Source organism: Manduca sexta, chromosome 19, assembly GCF_014839805.1.
Source record: "Manduca sexta isolate Smith_Timp_Sample1 chromosome 19, JHU_Msex_v1.0, whole genome shotgun sequence".
Taxonomy (NCBI): Eukaryota; Metazoa; Arthropoda; class Insecta; order Lepidoptera; family Sphingidae; genus Manduca; species Manduca sexta.
In genome coordinates, this window is record NC_051133.1 from 13,581,486 (window position 1) to 13,608,086 (window position 26,601).

The 26,601-nt window shown below is 43.4% G+C and overlaps 2 protein-coding genes across 2 annotated transcripts in view; one reads left to right on the plus strand and one right to left on the minus strand.

Moving 5' to 3' along the window:
• Positions 1–26,601, minus strand: part of LOC115450026 (syntaxin-binding protein 5-like) — a 222,544-nt gene that overhangs the window by 42,398 nt on the left and 153,545 nt on the right. The window contains 1 exon segment of the mRNA XM_037440536.1: positions 13,158–13,255. Coding sequence (XP_037296433.1) covers positions 13,158–13,255 — 98 coding nt within the window.
• Positions 22,633–26,332, plus strand: LOC115450025 (basic juvenile hormone-suppressible protein 1). Its single transcript, XM_030177931.2, has 5 exons — positions 22,633–22,796; positions 23,622–23,755; positions 24,009–24,842; positions 24,988–25,148; positions 25,246–26,332. Exons 1-5 carry the CDS (start codon positions 22,697–22,699, stop codon positions 26,273–26,275), a joined length of 2,259 nt encoding a protein of 752 aa, XP_030033791.2. The 5' UTR covers positions 22,633–22,696; the 3' UTR covers positions 26,276–26,332.

Sequence of the window (26,601 nt, forward strand, 5' to 3'; positions counted from 1 at the left end):
AAGTTAGTAGAGAAAATTTTTAGATTTATTGAGTATTTGTAAATTGTTTAATGATTACTGAACAGAGGTTTTCAAATTTGCGCTTCGAACGTCTATTTCGAAGCTCAAAATATCTTAAACCACTAAGGAACATAACAATATGTTATTTTTATCTAACTAAAAAGATCGTGAAGAAAAAAGTTAGTAGAGAAAAATATCTTTTTATGTTTAATTCATGAGAAATAAAAATTCAAAGAATTCGAAAATTTCAGAAATGTTGGTCATTTAAATGATTTTTTCAAATCACTATATCTTACTTAATTGAATATAATATTGGATTACTATAATAGAAGAACATCTCCTTAAAAACATACAATTTAAAAATTCTACAAAATTAGTTCTGTTATTTTTCTATAAATATTTTAAATACCACTATAAAACGCAACGCGCAAATCGATTCAAATTAGTCCGCCTTGAGGCTTTCTAGAGAGAGACGTATCGCTCGTCGCTCCGGCCAGACTCCAGTTGGCCTTTGCTGTGCGTAGAAAAAATAGTCACGTGTATGCAGTGATTGCCACATCTTAGTACTTTAGTAAGTAAAATATTTTTTTCTTTAATGATTGACAATAATTTTCGTAGTTACTATAAATTATTATTATATTATTATGTTTCAGACACAATGGGAAGTAAAGCTATTTCTAGGCAAGAAAAGGAAAGGTAAAAACGCTGAATCGTCGGCTAAAGCAAAAGCTAAAAGATTGATGTACTAATGTTATAACATGCGTCTGTAGTTATGGTTGTTGCTTTTTTTACTCATTAAACACTTGAGCATAGTTACTCGAAGGAAAAAAATGGAACCTTAAGCTCAAAACAATTAGCCCATTGAAATGTTACATGAGCTCTGTATTTTTTAGAGGACCCAATTTTATTTTTAGAACATGTGTGGGGGGTCAATAGAAGCTTAATTTCAAGTTTGTGAGGTCGCCCCCCTTGTCCCCTGGCCGCCATCATGGAAAAAGGGGTGAAAACACTTATTTCGCGATATCTCGGAAACTATGCGTCTTACATAAATTTTGTAAAGTCATAATTTGTAGCAAATTGTTTTGCCTACAAATATGTTTATATAACTTTTTGCCCTAAATTAAAAATTAAAGAAGTTATAAGCAAAAATGTGAGAAAATGTTTATAAAAGTTTTCTTTTTTGCTCTATAACTTTTTTTACATTTTACAAAAAATTACCTCAAACTAACTTGTAAATGATCTTTTGAGGAAAATTGTTCCCTATAATTTTTTTTTATTTCATTCATTTAAAACGCTGTTACAGCGCTCCAAAGTTTACCGGGTTTGTCAATGCTCATGAGAATCCGGTCGAAATAAAATGTTTAACTTATTTTTGTTTTTTTTTTATTGTAAATATATTATTACAATTTTTTTGTTAAATTCGTACAACTTTACTTATTTATTCTTAACTCTTTTCTTTGCCATAGAACTTACCAAATTTAACTTATCGAATGTTATGCAGGTAGAAAAGGTATGAGTTACCATTTGGGGATAAAGGAGAAAAAAAACATATTTGCAGGCAAAACAATTTGCTACAAATTATAGCGTTACAAAATTTTTGTAACACGTATAGTTTCCGAGATATCGCGAAAAAGTGTTTTCACCCCTTTTCCAAGATGGCGGCTGGGGGACAAGGGTGGCGACCCCACAAACTTGAGGTTAAGCTCCTATTGACCCCCCACACATGGCCCAAAAATAAAATTGCGTCCTCCAAGAAATGCAATATTCGGTCCTTAAATTGTAACATTTCAATGGACTAAACGCACATTTCAAAACTCGTTTTACGCCCGCGGCGTGCGCGGTTGTATGCGGTACCCGCTGTATTGGCGGCCAACTAATAGAATCGTGCGGGCCACGGTAGCACCAGCGCGCTCTGTGGTTAGTAGGTGGGCGACTGCAGTAGTCGGTAGGGGAGGGGTGGTTACAGAAATCTGACGCCATTTTCCTCCATCGTGATCGTTTCTGATATGTGTCCATGGCGTTCTGGAACTCAACTGACCGTTAACTGTCCATCTTGTAACCGCCCGCCTTGCGATAATCGCTCGCCAAGTTTGCAGGACATAATCGGAACCGCGGTGGTTACAAATCGCACAGATCTCCGGTCGTCATGAGTTTGGAAATAAAACAGCCGTTTCTCAACCACGGCGGGCGCGAGTAAAACCGCTTCGTGAGTTCTTTTGCCTTATAGAATCACTTTGCTGTCCCGTTTTCAAAACGTTTACAACTCGCCAAATACCCAGTGCGCGAGTCCCACTCGCACTTGGCTGATTTTTGCATAATGCATAGGTACGCTTACTTTCAAATAACAAGGTTTTTGTGTTCACTGGATGCGCACTGTTAAGAAAATTCAAGTGACGAGAGACGGAATCCTATATCTTTCTCCTCTTTGAACCTTAGAAATAAGGGATTTGGTAATTTATGTAGCTAGTGAATAAAACTACTAGTAGTAGTTAGTATACCTATCTTCTTAACTATTTGGGCTAGTTTAGGTTTACACGCTCACATCAATTTTACATATAATTTTATCCTGACGTTTAACCCTGTGCAGCTTTCGGCGTCATTATACTTGTATAAATTAAACGCGTCTAGATCCATATGCAGTTTTACTTAAGTATGTAGTGTTTGCGTAAACTTCGATAACAATAATAGTATATTCTATATATTTTTTTTAATTTTTAGGTAATCGTGCCTGATATTACACTCAAAATAAATAAGGTTATTAAAAGCTGCAAAATTATAGATTTTCAATATTTTTTGGATCAAATTAAAACACCCAATAACCACAACAGAGCAACAGATTGTAGTATCGAACATTTACAACTATTGAAAGAGAATGTTTGCTTGCAGTCAACATTTTTAATGAAGTTTAATATGTGCAATATGGAATTTAAGCTATTTAAGCGCTAAGAGATATACTGATAGTATGGACGTATATCGTGGAACTGTGAATGGAGCTATGATGACTGAAGTTGGTAGATCAAATTTAAACGAACAGTTAGCTTCCATAGATTTACCAATATTAACGCAAAATGTTTACATGAAATGTTAAGACGAGTTAGCTAAATGATTGAAATTAGCTGCAGAGGACAGGATGCAAGAGGCCGCTAGGGAAGAAACTGATAAAGATGTTGCCTGTGGCGATGTAAAAGACGGTATTCCCATACTTACAGTCAAAGCTGACTGCTGTTGGTCAAAATAAAGTACAGAACCAACTATTTTGCTTCGTCGTGTGTCGCAAATATTATGCACAACTATGGATATTAAACTGGTAAATTGTTATACATGGATGTACAATCGATCGATTGATGATCGATGTCACTGAGAAGCAATACCTATTAAAAAAAAAACTATCAAAAAAAATATAACAAACTTCCGAAAAAGAAGTCTTTTATTTCTCAATTTTTAGTTATACACCTAAAAATGACATCTCATTACATACACCTTCTGACTCAAAATATAAATTCCAATATGTAATTTCTAATGACTTAATTTAAACTTTCAATACGCTAAATATTAAAAACTGCAGATCTATGGAGTAATTATGTGGTCCATTATAAACATCGTAGTACAGTAATTTTCCTGATTTATTGTCTGATTACGGAGTTCTGGTGCCTATCTTTCGGCTTCATGATGAGCTCCACTTTACTACAGGGTACTTTCTAAATGCAAATGCTTAAATTTTTAAGCATTTGCATTTAAAAGTGAAAATAACAATTTGTAAAATTGCCGTTAAAATTTGTTAAAAATGTTTTTTTTTTTATAATTACAAAATGATACATATAAACTATTTCATGATGAATTATTATATATTTAATAATAGAATTCTTCATTTATCATAAATTCATAAATCATAAGTTACATTCCAATTAGATAATTAAAGCGAAAAGATCAAAATTGGTTGGTCTGACTATAAAGATAGCCGACGCGCTAACTCTACGCACACAGCTACGCAACGGCTCTGTGTGAGTAAATTTTGCGAAGAATTACCTATAGTTGACTTCACGCGCGGCACGTAAACGCTCTTAAGTAAATTAAATAAAATTGTAAATTAAGCATACGTGGCGTGCACAGAAAAATGGAAGTTACAAATTATGATACACCAATCATCCAATTAAAACTGCAAATTGCAACTCGAAAATTATAAACTGAGTTGTCAACTCGAAACAGTCGCAACTCGGAACAACTTATACTAGAGTTTCAATTACCTCGTAGTAAGGAAAAAACTAGTTAATTAATAATTAAAATGGAGCAAACCCGTCTGTGTGTGGGTTAATTAAAAAAGTTACAAACTTGATTTGTTAAAAAATTTCAGAGTTAAATTGACTTTTTCTCAATTAACGTGAGAATAAGTTAATTCAAATAACCGTAGAAGTTGTGTAACAGCGGCACCTTTCGCAGTCATACATATTAATTAATTTCTATTTCTATTTGGAGTATAGTTGTAAATGAAACTTTTTATCAACACAGTTATTATTTTATTATAATTACAAGTTACACCAAGGTCGATATATTTTGGTCCTCCGAGCCGGATTTGGGTCTAAGTAGCGAGACATACAAACGTTCACGCGAAGTATTTTCATATCAAAGTAATAAATTACAAATCACCTCCAAGATTTCACAAAGTCCCACAGTACAAACTTTGTAGTATTTAATTACAAAATGATTATGAACGAAACTAGACTAATTGAATTCACCAGGAATGTATTAAGTTTCGGGCCCGAGTAATTCAGTATGGAATTAATAGTCGAAACTTTGTGATTTACCGATCCCGCGCCTAACCTAATTATACTTACATTGGGTTCGATCACAAATTTGAATATACTTAATGTGATTTTAAACGATCTTTACAGTTGCGTCTCGTCTGTCTAATAAAAATAACTTCTTGTTAAATTATATTTGCTCATTTTAAAGACACAGATTAGATGGTAGATGCAATGTGAGAATCCATTTGGATGTCTAGAGATTTGTTCATTGTATCTGTCAAATAGCAGTGAACATTGTTGTTGTATGGTCCAGTGAGGAATACATTTTAAATAACCATAAAATTATCGAGACTTTATTTATATGTAATTCTATTTAGAGCTAATGTAAATATTATGAGATGGTATCTAATGTGTAAGGTGAGGGGCGTAGTGCAGTGTTTTTTAATGCAAATAATTGCTACCGTCTACAGACGTGCTAAGTATAGGAACTATTTTCGTATGAAAATCTCTCGTTAGAATGAAAGGCATACCTGTAATGTAGGAACTAGGACATTGAGTCAATACACGAACCCCATACAGGGCTCAGACAAAATAAACTCATATGTTAGTAGAGGAGCTAACGAAATGTTTTTACAGATCCTAAACAAGTCCGCGAAGCACAGACCCAATTACTAGGAATAACACGAGCCAAATTAATTGCGGACCCTTCTTCACTAAACAACGTATCTTATAAGTTAATTGTAACTACGTTAAGTGTGGGTGTGTGTGAGGTAACTCGTAACTAAATTGCGGTTCTATTCTGTTGGCAATTTAAAGTTTAGTATTCTATGAAATCGGATTTACTAGTTTGCACTGGCGAAGGATCCATATAACCAGATTCCTACCGGCTTCCCTTTCATAATTTACGTAAAATCTAATTATAATTAGAACGATTTGCGGACCGAATATATTTTTCAAAAAATGTAACTCTTCTCCACTACTAGTTTGCGTATAAACGCAATAAACTTTAAAGATAATCATTTTCATTTAAAATCATGAAACATATATTTTTATTTTTCCGTCATGATTTTTATTGTTTCGCAAAGACATGCAATTTAAAATGCAATCAAGTTAGTGAACGTAATCAGGGTTACTGGGTCCGATGAGTTTTCGAAGCATTGTTCTGTAATGAAGACTCCACGAGCGCGCCGTCGCGCCGCCGCACTGCGATCCTATCGCCCTTTGTACCGGCATTAACTATTGTTTCACAAACACTGCACTGGACTGTAGAGAGCTTCTTTTGTTTACGGCGTCCCAGTATAGAGGTTGCGATCGGGTATTGAAATTATGTTGGTAATTTTGTATTTAATGTACGGTAGGTGCCGAATGCTAGTTCTATTTCTCAAAGGTATGAACGAACCAATAATCTGAAATGATAAGTAATTATAATTTTTTGTGCGCAGCTTGTGAGAATGGTTGTGGTCGCCACTCGCTATACAGCATACTCCAAATATCGGGTGCCACGATAACATAGATTGCTACTAACAACAATTTAATTAAGCCTCCGCAAAGTTAATAAAGGTTGACGTAATATAAATTAACGGTGAATATTGGAATTGAATTTCGTGTTTATTCACCGAACATAGCTTAAATATTTCATTACATTGAATATCGTATTAAATTTTAGCTACCTGAATAATGTTTGGCACATTCATTTAGAAATTTGATTTAATAGATTGTAGGTCTCTCGTATACACGAGTTCATTGGGTAGGTTTAGCTTTAACTAAATAATTTATTATATAAGCAAGGCCTTAACCCATGCGAGGCTCTGGGCCGGGCGAAGCGCAAAAAGGTCCCCGATATCATCTTTTTGGTAACATGTTTTGTTTGTTGAAAAGGTGACCTATAAAAAAGATCCTGCAATTAATTCAACACTGTAGACTCCTCATGTAAGCATGGGGCCCCTGGCAATTACTGCTTTTGCTTCCTCACCTCCCCTCTAAGATAGATACTAAGTGTGCTTAGATTTCAATCATATTTTAGCAGTATAATTATTGATAACTGAATATCGTTTAGTATTTTAAAATAATGTTCTTGGAGATGTTACTATTTAAAGGATTGGCTTATGAGCCGTTCACCTAGTTTTATCAAGTGGCTATCAAGCCATTCCGATTGTGTAAACCCATATAAAATCTCAATAAATACAGGGTGTTCTCAAACAAGTGTATATCGTTAAAAGCGTGCCGGTGTTGGCGCCGCTCCACGGTGGTCCCGGGGGCACCGCGACGCCACCACACATTCACACGACACAATAACCGCTTCCGACACGCTCCTGTGGGACTGCACGCCCGATATTGCATCTATTGCTGCTGGAGCTGTGTGGGATTGTATGAAAGGCCATTGAATTATTAAAGATAATATAATATGCAATATCTATATTATTTGAAATTTTGAATATAATACATACATACATAACATCACGCATTTATCCCCGAAGGGGTATGCAGAGGCGCAACTAGGGCACCCACTTTTCGCCAAGTATGTTCCGTCCCATGATGTGATAGGGGGCGAGCCTATCGCCATATCGGGCACAAATTCCAGACTCCGGGCTTATACTGAGCAGAAAAACCCAAATATCACTTTGCCCGACCCGGGATTCGAACCCAGGACCTCAGAGCGCTATTGTACCGGGCATGCAATACAACTACGCCACCGAGGCAGTCACAATATAATAACAATTATAAATAATTGAGTCAAGCCAAATTGGTGATATTTTTATTGAAAGACCTAGACCAGGAACCATACGAACCACAGACACTCAACACTGTTTGCTACAAAAGACACCAAGGTAGGCAAATTAATATGATAATTATAAACAAATGAATTTACTATTAGTAAGTCATAGAATTATCTTAAAACACAACGTGTATCTTTGCTATATCATTATCCCCTCAGTAAGAACGTGATTTTATGACAATTTATGACCGATGTTACGTGACGTAAAACCATGTAGGTAAATGACGTGGCGAGGTCCGCACGTCGAATAAACGTAACGAGCGGGTATTTTTAAAATGTGACGTGACTCGACTCGACCTATCTTTACACGTTCAGCACCGTATTTTAGCGGCTAATAGGCAGTGCTGGACCTTGGCACAGCTCGGATATCCGGATGATGGTCCGACGAATACTTATGTGGACAAGGAGGGATATATATTTATTGAACAGACATAATATAAGTGATGTACTCGCGATAGAGGGAGTGGACAGTTTGAGGAGATAAGAATAATATTATTATATAAACATAGTTGTTGACATGCAGCAAAAAGTTATTTTAAAATATTTTTTCCTAAAAGACTAAAATTAGTTTAGTCTGTATGGTCCAGCGGACAAAGCGCCGAGAACACCAGAACATCAGAAAGCAAGTGGGATCCCTTTATGAAATACTTGAGTAATACACTTCTGTTTTTGTTCATCGGGATTGTGTAAGCCAAATTCTTTCATAATTTCTCATACCTATATATTTCTTTGTCTCATTCAATAAACTTATAAAAACTAAACCACAAAAACTAGTATCGATTTTCCAACTTCTTAAATAGAATATTTTAGGCATTTTATCCGCGACGCCAAAGCCCCATAAAAAAATCAGTGGTGTATAGAAAGAGCACACGTTAAAGCCGCTAAGTGCATTCGTGTCGGCTCAGTAGCCCGGAGGATAGTATTCCCGGCACGAACTCGAACCACGCACTTTGCTATTATCCGATACAAGGGGATTTAAGCGACGCGCGGATCGACTGCGGCGCAGTGGCAGTAGACATGCCAAAAGAGACTTTTACCTATATCAGCTCTTGGTTAGCTACCTACTTATTACGTGTAATCAGTGAGGATATTCGATTCATAAAGCAGACATTAAAATTGTCACTACGTTCTGGTTAGATACAACTTAGACCCGCATACAAGAGCTACTCACTAGCAAAAAGTAATTACTTCTACTAAACATAATACTGTATGATAGTGCTATATGTACGAGCCATTGTCTCGCCAAATTACCCCGAAACTAATGAAAACGAATAAGACAATGAACCGACAACTTTCAGACCGAATGTACAAAAAAGGTCCCGGTGTGTACACACGAGTATACAATTTTCCCTAATCCAAGAGTGACCGCAATTTGCAGCGTTCCGCCCTCCCCACCCTATTAGGAGTCCATTTGCAAAATCCGGCTTATTTTTCGGAGACGCAATGTAATTTAACATAAAATACTACCTTCGCCGATATCGTTGGGATTATCTGGAAGAGAAGGGAAGGGGTATGTGGTCGCCTTTCAATATTCTGGATTTATGGGACAAGGGTTGTGCAATTATATACCGCTTTGTCTCGCTATTTATCGGCAAACAAAAAGAGATGTTGATTACATTTTTTCTATGTTTCCGGAATAAGATTGTGGTTTAGTATTTTATACTGGTAAATGCTGAAGCGAGCAGGTCATGACTCATCTTTTAAATACTACAATAGATAGCGTACATTAATGCTACAAATAGACGAAGCTGAACACACTCGCAAAGAAACCTACGAGCAAGTATGCACTCTCACGGCACACACATTAAGTCATCAAGAGCATTCCCTAGTCTACGTGAGCGGTAAGTGAAGTCCGCCGAGGAGTGGCAGGTGGTGAGTTTGCGCTGCACTCCACTCGCGCACTCCGCTATTGGAATTGGTACATTAATTTCAATATGTGTTTATAATTATAACGGCTCAACTATCTTGTATTTTAATAAAACTCTTTTTAATATTTAAGTCTTAGTCTTCTCGTATAGGGTAGGTAGAGGCTTAACTAAAGCAACTAAGATTTGTTGAAGTTATTTCGTCCCCGGTATCGCGATATTTGCCTCGCCAGTACAAGTTTTAATTCGATACAACTTGTGTGTATGTATTTTGCCGACATCTAAACCAAATATTCTTTACCCATCAAACCCAGAATATATATTTGTCGGAAATCAAACATATAACCTCACCATGCACGAATGCGAAATACGCAAATACGCTAATTGCGATTCATAACTGATAATACACGCTTAGTCCTAGATTTTGTACGTTCTAGGAATTGTCGTTTTTTAAACCGGTTCAACGAAGTTAGAAAAAAAAATGGGGAAAAGTCCAGAAAGGCAATTTAGCATATCATCTAGCAGACCTCGGAAACTAAGTATTAAGCAATTAAAATGTACCGTCTATGGAAATGATTTCGTGCTGTCTAACAAAAACAATGATGATACATAAGGCAAAGATGTCATTACAATGAGCTGTGAAAAAATAAAACAGACGTTTCCGTCTGTGATAAAATAAAACAGACGGAAGTTATTGTTCGTGTAATGTTCAGCCATTTACCCGCAAATTCTAATTCTTATTGTAGTTGTCCGACGCCGTACTTTAAAATTATGATACTAAATTTATATTCTCATTCTTTATTTAGTCAAACGTTAACTTGAGGATAAACAGGTTATTGTCCTAATATTACTTTACAAGCATAAATTATGTTATTTCTTTTCATGCAATTTAGGTATCCATTAGGCAAAAATTTTGAAAATTATATATTTATATCAGTCCGAGATTACAAATTTCACATCAGATTTTATTTTCTATTTCGCTTATAGATACATAAAAGAATTATTCTCGAATTAATTGGCAAGCAATTATAGCTCTTATGGAATAATTTGGTGAACAATTAGCAACAGTATCAGCGGAACGAGCGAGGGCGTGTCGTACGTAAACATTGATACGCAACAATGTTGCTAATCGTAGTTGATACGTCGCGTGGTGGCCAAACAAATCAGCTGTTACTAGGAGCAATAGCACCCAGATATCGGTGAGAACGTGGTCTTATATACAGGTTGTTGATAAAAGGATATTAATAATAATTCAAAATATTAAGCGTAATGTACAGAATGGGTGAAGGTTGCAACACTTATGCTTCTTTTAGATCATCGACAAATAATTCGTTGAAGAACTAAGCGAATATATCGTGCATGAGTAAGTAAAGGATAGATAGAGGATTATGGAACTATAGGGTTGGTGTTTCCCATCTCACTCATCGTAATTATGAAACTCTACAAGCTTTCACTAACAGCCTGCATCACCTACTTTGCAAGTGTAGTCTTTGGCATGATGAGCGCAAAATCATGTTAAACCGTATATAAATAACATGCGGGTTGTATACTACATGAACCTTGTACAAATTTGACGGTATTTTCGTGCTTTTTGGCATTTTTGCCATGCCTATTATTGAAATTAAATCAAACAGCTCATGATAATTAATTTAATTTTTAACTGTGGTGCTTTATCATTGGTTTCTCCACATATAAACGTCCCTAAATTTGAGGTTTAAATGTCTCCTTAGTTCATTAGTTTGTCTCCTGCTATGGAAGAAAGCTTTTACTATACGTAAATTTTCTGAGACACCGATCCATTTATGCTGTTGAAAAATATGTATACAACGCGGCTCCACCACTTTGTAATTAACCTGATAAAACATCTGATCTTGTACGAACCGGTAGGGTTAATAAATCCAATAAACATTAACTTGTGAATAATATGTTGTGCTCGCGGCTTTATCTCGTTTATAAAAGAAATTTATGAAGTCGCGGGTTATCCACCGGTAAACGATTGCACCAGCTCGCATACCTTCGCAAACAACCATTTTATTGTCTTAATCTTATTTATCATCTCATTGGTTGGATGGCATTTGGATTGTTAACGTAGTGCTGGGTTCGATTTTCAAAAAAGGATTTATAAATAAGGTTTAGATATACTGATCCATCGTATTGAGAACCTCTTCATTCAGTCGATTTAAAAAAGAATGCGAACGTAGGGTTTATGATCAATAAGGCAAGACCGCCCAAATAATTTCCATGAATGGATGAATAATGTCGTCTATTCGGCGGCGTGGTATGCAGCGTGCATATGAAATCACCATACAGTATAGTAGCTATCTAACTGCTAGAATTTATTTGATTTCAGATGATACTGTAGAAATATAAAAGTCATTAAAGTAGGTATATTTTATATATTTTGCAAATCAAGATTCCGATGGTCAATAATATCAAAACTACAGTTGTAATAAAATAACAGAAAAGGACAAAGGAACAAAAACTAGCCATCACGGAGTCCGATGAAATACGGCTACGAATGGATTTGGGCTTGATCGGCGATCAAAGATAAATAAATACTCACTCAGACAACCCAATCGAGATCTTCAATTTCTGCGACAATTTAGATTCCAGGGATTTATGTAAGGCACAAACAAGATCAGTATCATCAACCGTCATTTTCAATAAACGTTTTCAATTGCTTTTATCGATCTATCTCAAAAATAGACCAATCAGAACAAAGGTTTTTTTTGACATGCGGACAAATGAGTTATTTTGATTGGTTCATTCTCGGAATCGGATTGAAGATTAAAATCGGGATCATTTATTGAAAACAGTAGTAAAACCATTTTTTACACTCATGCAAAAATCAAAAATAGGTTATCGAAAATATACGCAACATATGCATAATGAAAATATAAGTAAGGAACGAGCTTAGTAAACACTCTCGGCTACACAGCCGACTAAAATCTTTCGTACTTGATACTTTCAACACAAGATTCTCGTATCACAATGAAAAATCAGAACTATGTATTGTGTATCGTTGATTTAATATAAAATATCCTGGGAAACGATATTACAATATATTTAATAAACGATTCCTTGTTTGAAACCCTCACCGATAATTTATATTTAAGCGAATAACTTCTCATAAGACAGCCCTGATTTCGGGGTATACCCAGTGGTATTCGAATTTTGAAATCCGATATTTTATCGTTGGGTAGATATTATTTTATAAGTGAACCGAGTGGTTTTAGGGACCTACAGTTATCGTTGTGGTTCTTACAGCTTATCGACATACTCCATAGATAGATTCCTTTTGTCCCTATATTGCTATAGATATCATCACATTAGGAACATAAAGAATATAGGCAGATATTAGACTAGAACGCGTTTCTCCAAGTATTTTTATTTCTGTATTTGACAGACCATGTTTATAGTTGTTTCGAATTTCTTGGGCAATTGCACATGAGTTTAAGATCAGTAAATTACGAAAAAAAATTGGTACTCGAATCTAGGATATGATGGCGTAACGAAGAGATCACAGCCATATGTTGTAAGAGGGGATGTAACGCACCTAATTGATTAGGTAATCGCGTAATTAATTAGATAATTTGCGCCCACATTTCGTCTGCCGTTTCATTTAATCTATATCCATTACCCTATACGACATAGCAACAATCTACAACCATTTATTAGTGGTCATCATAGATAGCACTAAACTTACCAACAAATTCGATGTTGTGATTTTGTGTGAATAAATCTATTTCTAATTATATATTATAAAGAGGATACATTCTAAGGTTGCCGCCCTTGTCGCCGATGGCGAGCAGCTTCTGTATGGGGTCCCAGGCCAGCGCCGTGGGGGAGAACGGGAACCCATGGCGAAATGTCTGCAACAAAACAAACAAGTTTAGAATATTTTTTTATGGTATAGGGGGCAAACGAGCAAACGGTTTACCGCATGGTAAGTGATCACCATCGTCCATGAACATCTGCAAAACTAGTGGGCATAGGGATGCATTGCCGGCCTTTTAGGTGGGAATAATCTCTTTTTTGTACCTCGCCAAGTCGAATCTGGCCGGAAATAAGTTATGTTTTTGTTAATAAATAATAAAACCTACACGCGGTCAAACCCTGTTAACATCTCTATTTACATTATTACTGTAGTTACAGAAAGGACTTGTTGCTAGAACTCATTTAGAGTTATTTGGCACGAGTTGGTTGAACATGAAATCTAATAGCGCTAGTTGTGAATGTCATGTGTGATTGAATGCGGCGGGGCGTGGGGTGGTCCACCCTCCTGTTTGCCTCCCTACTGAATTACTACACATTACACTGAATTGTTATATGTGTTCATTACATACAATTAAAATATTCTGTACATTTGAGATTTATAATGGGGTGTTGATATATTTTTTATAAGTCAAATAATAGAATTTTATAAATTATAAATATTTGTTTGTTTAAACAAAAAACTATTTATACTTTTTTTTAATATAGATTATGCCTTTTAGAGTATACCTGTTTATGCTAAGAAAATTAGAATATTTTTCAAACCTTTCTAACAAAATCTTTGTAGATAAATTACGCAGCCTTAGTATAAATAAATGAAAAATACATAGTAAATTATTTTAAACTTGCTCCCAAATGTCTAAGCGTGATGAAAAGTACTCACTGCACCGAAATACTTGACCTCCATCAACATTTGGTGTGTGAACCGTGCGGCCCGCGAGAAAGCAATTATCTGATAAATGTTTTCGGTAATGTAAACAAACAACATTGTGTTACATTGTTACTATCTGTATGTTATACCACTAGCTTATGTTCGTGGTTTTACCCGCGTAATATTCTGTACTCAATATGTTCTGTAGCTTGTAGTTACTTAAGGTTAAAGTAGTTTCTCATAGTGAGGGGTGCTAGGTCAGGAAACCTCCTCGTGGTGCACCCTGGGCAACGGCGCGTCGATCAGACCGATCAGGCTGATCTGCGCGCTGGCTAATATCCTGACAACCGAGGTGGTTGGCGGTCGTCGCCTCTTGCGGCGGCCGTCGTGTTGCAGTTGACGAGATTGGCCCATCTTGGGCGGCCCCCGGTTCTGTCCGGAGGTGTCGACGGGCTCGGTGTGCGCTCATCCCGCCCCGAGCAGGCAGTGGGGGGGACTCCCTCTCCCATTGTCGCCGTCGCAGATCGTAATCCGGTATGGAGGTCGGTGGTTATGTCTCGCGCTCCTGCCGGACCGAGGGTCTTGGCTTAACCGCCCGGACTGCGAGGAAGAAAACCTCTATAAAATTACCCCGAATCCCAAGCGGCGGCGCACCGCGAGGGATGCATGGCCGATGGGTAGTTCGGTCTCGAGTGCGACCCCGCCAGAGTACAGGCCGACCCTCTTGGCGGGTTACGCTAGGCTTACCCAGGTACAGGGGCACTGCCTGGGTGGACTTTTATTTCCCCATACTCGTGGGAACCAAAATGAATAACATTGAAAAAACCCAATTTTAAATAAGACGCCAGTGGTTGTGCTGGAGAGGCTGCCTACTCCAGTTCCGGCTGGAGAGGCGGAGGTGGTGACAGGTGGGGAGGGCGGGAAGCCCGTCGAGGCCTTAGTGGGCCGCTTTTATGTAGGAGACTCGGAGTCGAGCGAGAGTGTCTCGTCGGCCCGAGAGGGAAGGCCTCGGAGGGAATCCTCTCGCTTGACGAGTGAGACGGACGAGCCTCTCCCTAAAACAGTGACGACGGACAGTCGGGGGCGAGGACGTCCGCCTACGACTGTTACGGGCCTCAAAAGACCCGCAAGGAGCTGGACGCGCAGAAGCGTCAGCTGGGCAAGAGGCAGTTGGAGGAGGAACTGGCGACGTTGCTCCAGTTTCGGAGGTCTCCGGTTGCCGGCGAGGTCGAGATCATGCAGGTCGATGAGGACCGCGTGATCTCCAAGGAGGACCTGCTGCGCTGCGGAGACGTGGTGCGGCGCATTGTGAAGAAGTCGGGAAACCTCAAGGGGACCTCCCAAAAGGCCCTAAATGAGGTTACCGACCTCATCATTAAATACGTGGACCAGCCGGAGTCCTCAAAAATAATTCGCCTCGAGCACGAGGCGAAAAAGTGGAGGGAGCAGAGCGCCCGCCTGGAGGCGTCTTTAAAGACACTCCAGGAGGAGAATGCCTCGCTCCGCCGGCGCCTAGAGGACCTGGAGACGGCCTCCAAGTCTGCTCCGATGGAGGACGTCCTGGAGCGGATGGAGGCCATGGTGCAGGCGAGGGTAGAGTCGGCGCTTATGGGGCCGGCTCGGAGATACCACTGGCGCACGAAGTGCGCAGTGCCCCTGTGGAGCTTCCCGTCCAGGGGGGCTACGTAGTGGGGAGCTCCCACCCTCCCTCGGGTAAGGGCAAGGGCGTGGGGAAGGGGAAGAGGGCGGCCAAACCCGCTCCCGCCCCTCTGACCCCGACCCCAGTGGCTGGACCTTCCAGCGCTCCTCCCCGCGTTGAGGCCCCTGGTCCATCAGGTGCTGCGCCCCAGGCCGTCCCTGCTGGACCTGTACCGCGGAGAGCCGCCGGGGCGGCCGAGAAAAAAGCCCAGGGAGAGAAGGACCGGGGGCGAAGAAGCCCGTTCCCCCGCAGCAGGCCCCACGTGAGCCCCGTCCGCTGCCGCCGGCGCCGGCATCGATGGACCGCGAGTGGACGGTCGTGGTGGGCAAGCGAAAGAAGCCCAGGTCCGGTGCGGCGCCGGCTGCGAGTCCGCAGCAACCGCCGCGCCGGGCTGAGCCGAAGATTCGCCCGCCACGCTCTGCGGCCGTCATTATTTCTTTGACGCCGGCGGCAGTGTCCAAGGGGCTCACATACAAACAGGTCCTGACGGAGGCGCAGGGCAAGGTAGACCTCACCGGCCTTGATATTGGCCGACTGAGGCCAAAGTTTACGGCCACGGGTGCCCCTATGTATGAGGTGCCCGGGGCCAACTCTGAGAGAGGGCCGACTCCTTCGCCGCGAGGCTGAAGGAGTGCTTCAGTGGGTCGGAGGACGTTCGGATCTCCCGGCCCACTAAGACAGTGGAACTGCGACTGACAGAGCTGGATTATACAGCTACTTCTGAGTCAGTCGCAGCGGCCCTCTCGAAGGCCGGTGAGTGCAGCCTCGAGGCGGTAAAGGTGGGACAGGTCCGTCCCGACCGCTTCGGGGTGGGCAGCGCATGGGTGCGCATGCCCATGAAGGCTGCACAAAAGTGCGGGGCGCGAGCCGAATTTTAATCGGCTGGACCGCGGCTCGGGTAACCGTGCTCGAGTCGCGGCCCATGCGGTGCTTCCGGTGCCTGGAGTCCGGGCATGTGCGGGAGCGTTGCGACTGTGCAGTAGACCGCAGCGAGCTTTGTTATCGCTGCGGTCAGGCGGGCCACAAGGCCCGCGAGTGTGATGCCGCGCCGAACTGCGCAGTCTGCGCGGCTTCCGGGAAGCCCGCCGGGCACCGGCTAGGGGAAGGCGTGTCCCGCCCCCTCTCGCCGCAATCAGCGTCGCGCCCCGAAACGTAGTGCTGTTACCGCTGTGGCCGTGTCCCAGCCACAGACGGCAGACCCACCGCAGGTCGCGATGGAAGTAGTAGAGGTCGTCCAATAATGGACTTAAAGTTCCTCCAGGCGAACATCAACCACTGCGCCCGCGCTCAGGACCTGTTGTCCCAAAGCATGGCGCAGTGGTCGGTGCAAGTGGCCGTGGTTGCCGAGCCGTATTTTGTCCCTCCCCGTGATAACTGGGCAGGGGACATTGGCGGTTCGGTAGCTATCATCACCAGGGAGCCGCCGGCTCCCGCCCTTCGAAAAAGTAGCGAAGGGCCAGGGATGTGTGGCGGTTCTGTTGGGGGACATTTGGATTGTCGGAGTGTATTTTTCCCCCAACAGACCCCTAGCTGAATTCGAGACGTTTCTCATTCAGCTGGGGTCCCTGGTGGAACAGGGTCAACCTCGCCCCACGATCGTCGCCGGTGACTTCAACGCCAAATCTGTGGTTTGGGGTTCGCCGGCGACTGACGTTCGAGGCGAGGTCCTGGAGGACTGGGCGATCTCTATTGGCCTGGTCGTCCTGAACAGGGGTCGGTGGACACGTGCGTGCGACACAACGGCGGGTCTATTGTCGATCTGTCGTTTGGGAGTCCCGCCGTTGCGCGTCGTGTTCGGGGCTGGAGAGTCCTTGCGGGCGTGGAGACGTTGTCGGACCATCGTTACATCAGGTTCGACGTCTCCGCGTCAGCGAGTGTCCAGCCCGGCGGTGTGTCGAGTGCCCCTGTTCAGGGCGGCCTGCGGTGGGTTTTACGTCGCCTCGATAGGGAGGCCTTAGGTCTGGCCGCTCTGGTCGTGTCGTGGCTCCCCGCACCGGAATCTCCGGTGCGGGTCGAGCAGGAGGCGGAGTGGTTCGGGGTGGCAATGTCGGACGTTTGCGACGCCGCCATGCCCCGGGCCCTCCGTCGTCCGCCGCGGCGGCAGGTGTACTGGTGGTCGGCGGAGTTAGCGCAGTTGCGTGCGTTTTGTGTTGCTGCGCGCCGCCGGTACGCCAGGCATCGTCGCCGCAGGCGAAGAAGGCAGGACCACGAGGACCAGGAGCGGCGGCTCTATGGCCTCTATAAAGAGGCGAAGAGAGCGCTGCGGGTGGCCGTTCATAGGGCCAAGGTCGCGGCTCGAAAGGAGTTCCTGGGGACTCTCGACGGGGACCCGTGGGGGCGCCCTTATCGCTTGGTGATGAACAAGCTTCGCCCAGCGGCGCCCCACTGTCGGAGAGTCTCCGGCCAGACCTTCTGGCCAGTGTAGTCGCGGCCTTGTTCCCGGCCACCGTGGAGACCACTCCTCCACCGATGGCGTCACCGGAAGTGGCGTCATCGTCGGTAATGAGTTCGGCAAGGGATATCCCGGAGGTGTCGCCCGCGGAATTGCGGGCGGCGGTGCTTCGACTGCGGAGCAAAACACGGCCCCAGGGCTCGACGGCATCCCCGGTAGAGCGTGGGTGCTAGCCCTCGAGCACCTGGGTCCGAGGCTCCGCAGATTATTCTCCGCCTGTTTGGAGCAGGGCGTCTTCCCGGCGCGTTGGAAAACCGGGAAGCTCGTCCTGCTGAAGAAGGAGGGACGGCCCGCAGAGTCGCCGTCGGCCTACCGGCCCATCGTGTTGCTCGACGAGGTCGCCAAACTCTTCGAGCGCATCGTCCATGCTCGCCTCGTCGAGCATCTCGAGAGGGTCGGTCCAGATCTGGCCGACAACCAATTCGGTTTCAGGAGGGACGTTCTACCGTCCACGCGATTCTGCGGGTGAAGTCACAGGCGGAGGAAGCAGTGGCCAGAGGCAGCGTAGTTATAGCGATATCGTTGGATATTTCCAACGCATTTAACTCGCTGCCCTGGCCCTGCATCCACGAAGCACTGCGGTATCACGTGGTGCCGCCCTATCTTCGGCGTCTGGTGCACGCGTATCTGTCTGACAGGGACGTGGTGTATCCGGGCGTCGACGGGTGGCACTCGAAGAGCGATGTCGTGCGGTGTTCCACAGGGCTCGGTTTTGGGCCCTCTCCTGTGGAACATCGGGTACGACTGGGTGCTCCGTGGTACCAACCACCGGGGTGTCGACGTGACCTGCTACGCTGACGACACGCTGGTCACGGCGGCATCAGGGACCTTCCAGGATGCCGCAATCCTGGCGGCGGTGGGCACCGGCCATGTAGTCGATCGTATTCGGCGCTTGGGGCTGAAGGTGGCCCTCGAGAAAACCGAGGCCATTTGCTTTCATGGGCCTCGGAGAGGGCCACCGGCCGGTGCCCACATCGTTGTGGGGGGGGGTGCGGATTCCCATCGGCAAGAGTATGAAGTACTTGGGTTTGGTTTTAGATAGCCGATGGGAGTTTCGCACCCATTTCACGGTGTTTCGGACAAAATTGTCCCGGGCAGCGGGCGCTCTTTCAAGCCTGCTGCCCAACTTGGAAGGTCCTGGTATCCCTTGCCGAAGGTTGTACCACGGGGTCGTGCGGTCCATGGCACTGTACGGCAGCCCTGTTTGGGCTGACGCCCTGGGGGCGTCTCAGGCTGGAGGCCCCGTCAGCGGGGCTCCGGACCGTCGTGGCAGTGCGGCCTGTCTTTGCCGAGTGGCTGGACAGGCGCCACGGTGCGGCAATTCTTTTCGGTTGACACAGGTACTCACCGGGCATGGCTGCTTCGGTGAGTATCTGTGCCGGATCGTTGGTACGGAGGTGTCGGCCGTGTGTCACCATTGTGACAACTGCCCGCTGGATACGGCTCAACACACTTTGGCGTTGTGTCCAGCCTGGGACGAAGAGCGCAGCGCTCTCAGATCAGTCGTCGGAGGAGATCTCTCGCTGCCGGCCGTGGTCGCTTCCATGGTCGGCAGCGAGAGGTCATGGCGTGTGGTGGCCCACTTCTGCGAGGTGGTCATCTCGCAGAAGGAGGGTGCCGAGAGGGATCGGGAGAGGGAGGATCCCTCTCGCCGCCAGAGGAGACGTAGGAGGCGCCGGGTGGACGACTGACCGGCGTCTCCCGCCCTGTGGATTGGGGGCGTTTGGAGAATTCCACCACGGTATCCCCTGCCTGTCGTAAAAGGCGACTAATAGGGGCCACGATGGGGGTCGTCGGCGGGCAGCAGGGGCTGTCCGCCCTAGTGCATTTTTGTGCGCTCTTGCACAATTTTCGGTTGACCCCGGGATGGACGGCAGTGTGCAGTTGGCCTCATGCTGCCGTAGACGCCGAGGGCGTCCTTCGGTGCGCGGGGGCTTCTGAGCCCCCCCATAATAGGAGACGGGCCGCACTAGGCGGCATCGCGCAGGGGCGGCTGCAGTTGTAGTCTTAGACAAGCGTCAGAGGAAGCCTGCAGCCGTCCCAAATGCGCCGAAGAGGGCCACCGCGGAGTTTTAGTTGGTATGCCGTGCGTTGTACATAGGTTAGGGACTCGGCCCGGCGGTCGCCCGAAGGCTGACATCAAATCCGGGCGGCGCAACGCCGGGTCGTAAGGCACGGTGACCCCAACATAACCGCTCAGTCGCCCCCCATGAAGGCTGGGCGGTAGTCATAAGGCACTTTCTCCGCGACAACAAAAAAAAAAAAAAAAAAAAAGTTTCTCATAGTGAATGTATTTAAATTGGATTAGTAGTTTCGGAGATTTCTTTTCCTTTAGTAACTTCATCGAGACAAATGTTTATGTAGATCTAAGTTTTGTTGCGGTGAAAGTTCCACAAATACCTGATAACTTTGATCGCAGTCTCATTATAGAGTGGAATGATGATGAAGTAACGTGTAAAAAAAATAGTTGCATATTGAAATAAATAATATATATATATATATATATATATATACAATATACATATTATTTTTTTTATAAGTGCACGGCAAAGTGACCTCACTGCAACTGATGGTAAGCAAAGTGAATGTCGACTGACAACAGATGATTTTATGCCGGCCTGTTGGAACCGGATATACACAGGCTGGTCTCGGAACGCAACAAACTTACGTGAGCCATTATAGCGGGTTTTAACACTTTGTGTACGGTGATAATTACTAAGCACTAATACCCATAGAAAGATCTCGAAGGATCCGAACTATTTCTATCATACAGAAGTAGTAATCATTTCCGTTCAAACGGAACATTTAGTAAAAACCAGCGTGTAATGAGTTTCCGAGCGCTCAAACAGTTTCCCGTCGGACGGAACTCACAGACGGACTAACTTTACACTTGTACTGTTTGCTCGATTTCATTAAAATGCTTTTTGTTGACATTGAATTAGTTTTGATGAAAGGAAGTGCAGGTACAAAGCACGTTGAAACTGTTTAGTTGGAAGTTATTACGAAACTATCAGCGGTAGATTGATTTAGTGTTTTTCTCTTTGATACTCGAATTATTATTTAACGTTCGGTAGCCAAAGACAAAACGATGGTTAGTCAAAATAATAATTAACGTCATGGTTGTACATCACACAATCGAATAGCATCCTGAAAATGAATATACAAGTGTTTGTAATAGCTACAAATTGTTTTGGTTTGCCGGTTTGTAGGACCGACAGTAACCACAATGACATCCACTTCATGTATGTAACACATATATGCAGGTTTACAGTTTTTAATGAAAATGTTATCCCATAATATAGTTATTATAATAACAACATTAAGTTAACCAACACAAAACTAAATAACTTCGTTGACATCTATAAAGTCATTTATTATTCCAGGTATGCGGGAGATTCAAATAAATAGCTGTTAGTTGTGAATATAAATTAACTTCATATTCCCGGAACACTATTTCCTTTGTAGAGGGAGCATCCGTTACGAGCACCGCTTCATCATCCGCGAATTAAATATGTTTTTACACTGAAATCCGGTACAAAACGAGATCTAGATTCTAGATAATTCTACAGAGACTATTACTGTCAGTTTTTCTACGTTTAGTCTGACTTATTAGCTGTCGGCGAGAAAAACTGTTAGCGGTTCTCGGATTTATAGCAAAGAAAACTCTGCTCTACATTTGTAAGAAGTGGGATCAGGATGGTAATACAAACGAAGTGGACATTTAAGTTAATAGATATGAATGTTGTAACAATTACGAGAGCTTGTTTATAGTTATATAAAGCATGGGGTTCGACTGGGATAAGTATTACTCACACAGAAATACGCCATGAGAGAGCTTTGGTCTTGCGTCGCGTCACATCGTGGGTTTTTTTTTACTTCCACGGTAAAATGACCCCACTGCACCAGATGGTAAGTGGCGTGGGGTCCAGCAGAATATCGACTGACTAGAGCTTGCCCCTCGATAGTTGACACAATTATGTCGGCCTGTTGGAACCAGATATACACAGGATAATCCCGGAACGCGTAACACTTACGTGGGGTACTATGACGGGTTTTAACACCTTGTGTACAATGGTGAATTTTGTTCTTATGATATGTGGTGGTGGTCGCTATCCGGTGAGATTGCCAGAGGCCTTTAAAATTCCCCTAAACCTCACTCTTCTTAAAAGGCAACACTGTATATACCTTTTGCGAATGTGGACTTTTATGGAGGATTATTAATTACCACTAATAAAATAAACATGGACATTAAAATGCCTATTATGCAGTACAAGACACATTCCTAACATGATTCTTATATGAGAAATACTAAACACCTCCCCCGATTGCGCTTTCTTTCTCCATATCACCTATAAGGGCATTGTATCACTGGAGCCGGGGGTTATCGCGCGAATAACAATTGATAACTGGTCAGATATGGCGAGAGAAAAATAAACGAGTATTGGTATAAAAGGGGCGGGAGATGAGTGGTAGTCACAGTTCTCTGTGGACTGCCAAGCACCAGGTAACAGGGCAGCATGAGGGCAATAGTGTTCGCGGCCATTTTGGCCGTTGCGGCGGCTTCCTACATCAACGTCGGCGATAATTTTAACGTTGTCATCGGCAAGGAGACCTTAGGTGAGTACTCAGTTTAATAGTTGTTGTCTAATTATGGGTTTCAGCCTCACTGAAGCGGGTCTGGTCTTCGTTGGACAAATGTGATCGTCCAGAAATTATTTCTGCTTCCCGTATTATACTATAAGTTCTTAAACAGACCCCTATGACATAAATCTCGCGTCTAAAATGGGATCATAATTGCGTGTAACTATTATGTTTCTTTATTCAGTAAAACGTCTAACAGTATCTTGTTTTACTCGTAAATGAAACAATGTTCTTGCTATATTATTATATGTAAAATATTTCTATCCAGAAATAATTATGAAATGGTTTCCTAGAACGCTTTCATAACAAAAGGCGTCTCTATGATATTGCAGTTTCAATGAACGTAAAGTTTCAGACTTCGTAGTATAAAATTTTCATAGTTGCAATCTCTATACCTTATTCTAGTCTTCTGGGAAATAGAATAAGAAGTACATGTATATGATCCATAACATTACAGTCAGAAATAATACATGTTCTTATTTCTACTACACTGAGTTTAGTACTCACTACTTTATTAACATAAAATGTTTGATATACATATGCATTGAATGATATGACGAGCAGCTGTAACGGTTATAATAAGCAAGTGTATAGTATAAATTTTGAAGCTACAAAGAACTTTATGGTACGGTATCGCACTCTTATGGAATACAAGTATCAAAAGCACATTCGAATAAATTTGGCTCATGATAGTATTGCGCCCCGCATAAGCCGTTTGAAATAAATCCACAGCATTCAGATCCGTCCATTTACAGGTATTCGTCATTAAATAACTTCAAGTATAATATTTTTATTGTTCAGTTAACGTGGACGTGAAAGTGCGTGAGCTATGCATCCTAAAGCTGCTGAACCACATCCTGCAACCGACCATATACGAGGACATCAGGGAGGTGGCCCGAGAGTACGTACTCGAGGAAAACACCGACAAGTACCTGGTAAGAACTCCACATACTAATGTAGTATATTACTGTTGGCGCTGATGACTGATAGATGATATCATGATATCAGGTGCAAAGTCTTACGTTGAGTGACATTATATTAGAATATAATCTATTATATATCATTGGATTCAGTATGTCACAAAATAATAAAATAAATGTTTATTTGCATCAACAATAAATATTAGGTGCAATTTGCTTTAGAAATCGGACAAAGGACATTACTAACAAATAATTATTTTTGCAACAGAAAACGGACGTGGTCAAGGAGTTCATCAACATGTTCAAGATGGGTATGCTGCCGCGCGGTGAGATCTTTGTGCACACCAACACCCTGCATCTGGACCAGGCCGTTAAGGTGTTCCGTGTGCTGTACTTCGCCAAGGACTTCGACTATTTCATGAAGACCGCGTGTTGGCTGCGCGAGCGCATCAACGGTGGCATGTTCGTGTATGCTCTTACCGCTGCCGTGTTCCACCGCACCGACTGCATCGGCATTACCCTGCCCGCGCCCTACGAGATCTACCCCTACTTCTTCGTTGACAGTCATGTCATCAACAAGGCGTTCATAATGAAGATGACTAAGGCGGTGACCGATCCAGTCGTTGCCAACTACTACGGCATCAAGGTTACTGACAAGAACTTGGTGGTGATCGACTGGCGTAAGGGAGTCCGTCACGCGCTTACTCAAGAGGAGCAAATGACGTACTTCACAGAGGACATTGACCTCAACACCTACATGTACTACCTTCATATGAACTATCCGTTCTGGATGACCAACGAAATGTACGGCCTGAACAAGGAGCGTCGTGGTGAGATTGTCATGTATTCCAACTTGCAGCTGTTGGCAAGATACAGGCTGGAGAGACTCGGCCGTAACATGTGCGACATCAAGCCGCTCATGTTTAACCAGCCGCTGAAGTACGGCTACTGGCCCAAGATCCGTCTGCACACCGGCGACGAGATGCCCGTGCGGTACAACAACATGATTGTGGTTACCGATGAGAACCTCAAACTGAAACGCCTCCTCGACGACGTTGAGAGGATGCTTCGCGACGGAATTTTGACCGGCAAGATTGAACGTGTAAGTTAACTGATATTTTGGATCTTATAAGTGTTATTCAAAATGTTATATCCCTGACTTGTGTTTATTTTTACAAATATTTATATGCCTCTCTTAAGTCTCGACCTTAAAACTTATAGCTTTACCAATGTGTACTTATTTACAGCGTGACGGTACCGTTATCCACCTGAAGAAGGCCGAGGACGCAGAGATGCTCGCTCGCCTCATTCTTGGCGGTGTCAGGCTGGTCGGAGATGATGCTAAGGTCATCCACCTTACCCATTTGCTCAGGAAGATTCTCAGCTACAGCCAATACAACATGAACAAGTAAGTTTGACATAAGAATTTGTCATTCCGGATTATAATTACCAAAATTGAATTACCAAAAGCTTTGAGCCTTTTTTAACCATTTTTATTGATGCAGATACACCTACGTGCCTACTGCTCTGGACATGTACACCACGTGCTTGCGCGACCCTGTCTTCTGGATGATCATGAAGCGTGTCACCAACACCTTTGTGATGTTCAAGGACTTGCTGCCCAAATACACCCACGAGGAACTCGACTTCCCCGGCGTGAAGGTGGAGCACATCACTACTGACAAACTGGTCACCTTCATGGATGAATACGATGTCGATATCACAAACGCGCTTTACCTGGACCAGAACGAGATACACAAGAAGCACTCTGACATGATCTATGTGGCACGCATGCGCCGCCTCAACCATCACCCCTTCAAGGTCAACATCGACGTGGTCTCTGACAAGTCCGTCGACGCTGTTGTCCGCATCTTCTTAGGTCCCAAATTCGATTGCCTGGGCCGCCTCATCAACCTCAACGACAAACGCCTCGACATGGTGGAGATTGATAGCTTCCTCTACAAGCTGGAGACTGGCAAGAATACCATCGTCCGTAATTCACTCGAGATGCACGGCGTGATCGAACAGAGACCATGGATCAGGAACATCTGGGACAAGACTTTCGACAACAGCGGATCTGGTTTCAAGACCGTGGCTAGTTGGTGGTACAAGACTCGCCATGGCTTCCCTCACAGACTGTTGTTGCCGCTAGGTCGCCAGGGTGGCCTACCCCTGCAGCTGTACGTGATCGTGAGCCCTGTACGCACCGGTATGGTGTTGCCCACTATCGACATGAACACCATGAAGGAGCGCCACGCTTGCCGCTTCACTGTCTGTTTCGACACCATGCCACTTGGCTTCCCCTTCGACAGGCAAATCGATATGACTTACTTCTTCACCAACAACATGAAGTTCACCGACGTGATGGTGTACCGCAAGGACCTCTCCACCATGTCCAACACGAGCAAGAACATAGACACGTCGAACATGGTGATGAAGAAGGACGACCTCACATACTTGGACTCCGACATGTTAATGCACAGGACGTACAAGGACGTGATGATGATGAGCTCCGACAACATGCTGCGCATGTAAACTGCACCTACTCACGGCGCCGGCTTAGTTTGTAATAAAGCAATCATTCAGAAATAACATGATTCGTTTCATTTCCAACCTACTGTGTTTTTGCTGCAATAGATATAACGGTTCGTACACCAAACGTTTAAGTAGATTAAGCATTCCAGGAACCTGGTTTCTTTTTTATTTCTTTTGCGGGATACATATTACACTGTATCCGAGGATCAAAACAGCGCGGACTAAGCATAATAGCAATATTTTCCGAAACGTTTTATTTCTCGACAGTCGCCAGCCTGTTATAGCTATTAGTTCACTGAGCAGTGAACACATCTAGCCTTGGAACG

Excerpts from the sequence above, each read along its gene's own strand:
- LOC115450025 (XM_030177931.2), top strand. The coding sequence starts at position 22,697 with ATGAGGGCAATAGTGTTCGCGGCCATTTTGGCCGTTGCGGCGGCTTCC. Across the intron at positions 22,797-23,621 it reads CATCGGCAAGGAGACCTTAG|TTAACGTGGACGTGAAAGTG; the intron begins GTGAGTACTCAG and ends TTTATTGTTCAG. Across the intron at positions 23,756-24,008 it reads AAAACACCGACAAGTACCTG|AAAACGGACGTGGTCAAGGA; the intron begins GTAAGAACTCCA and ends TTTTTGCAACAG.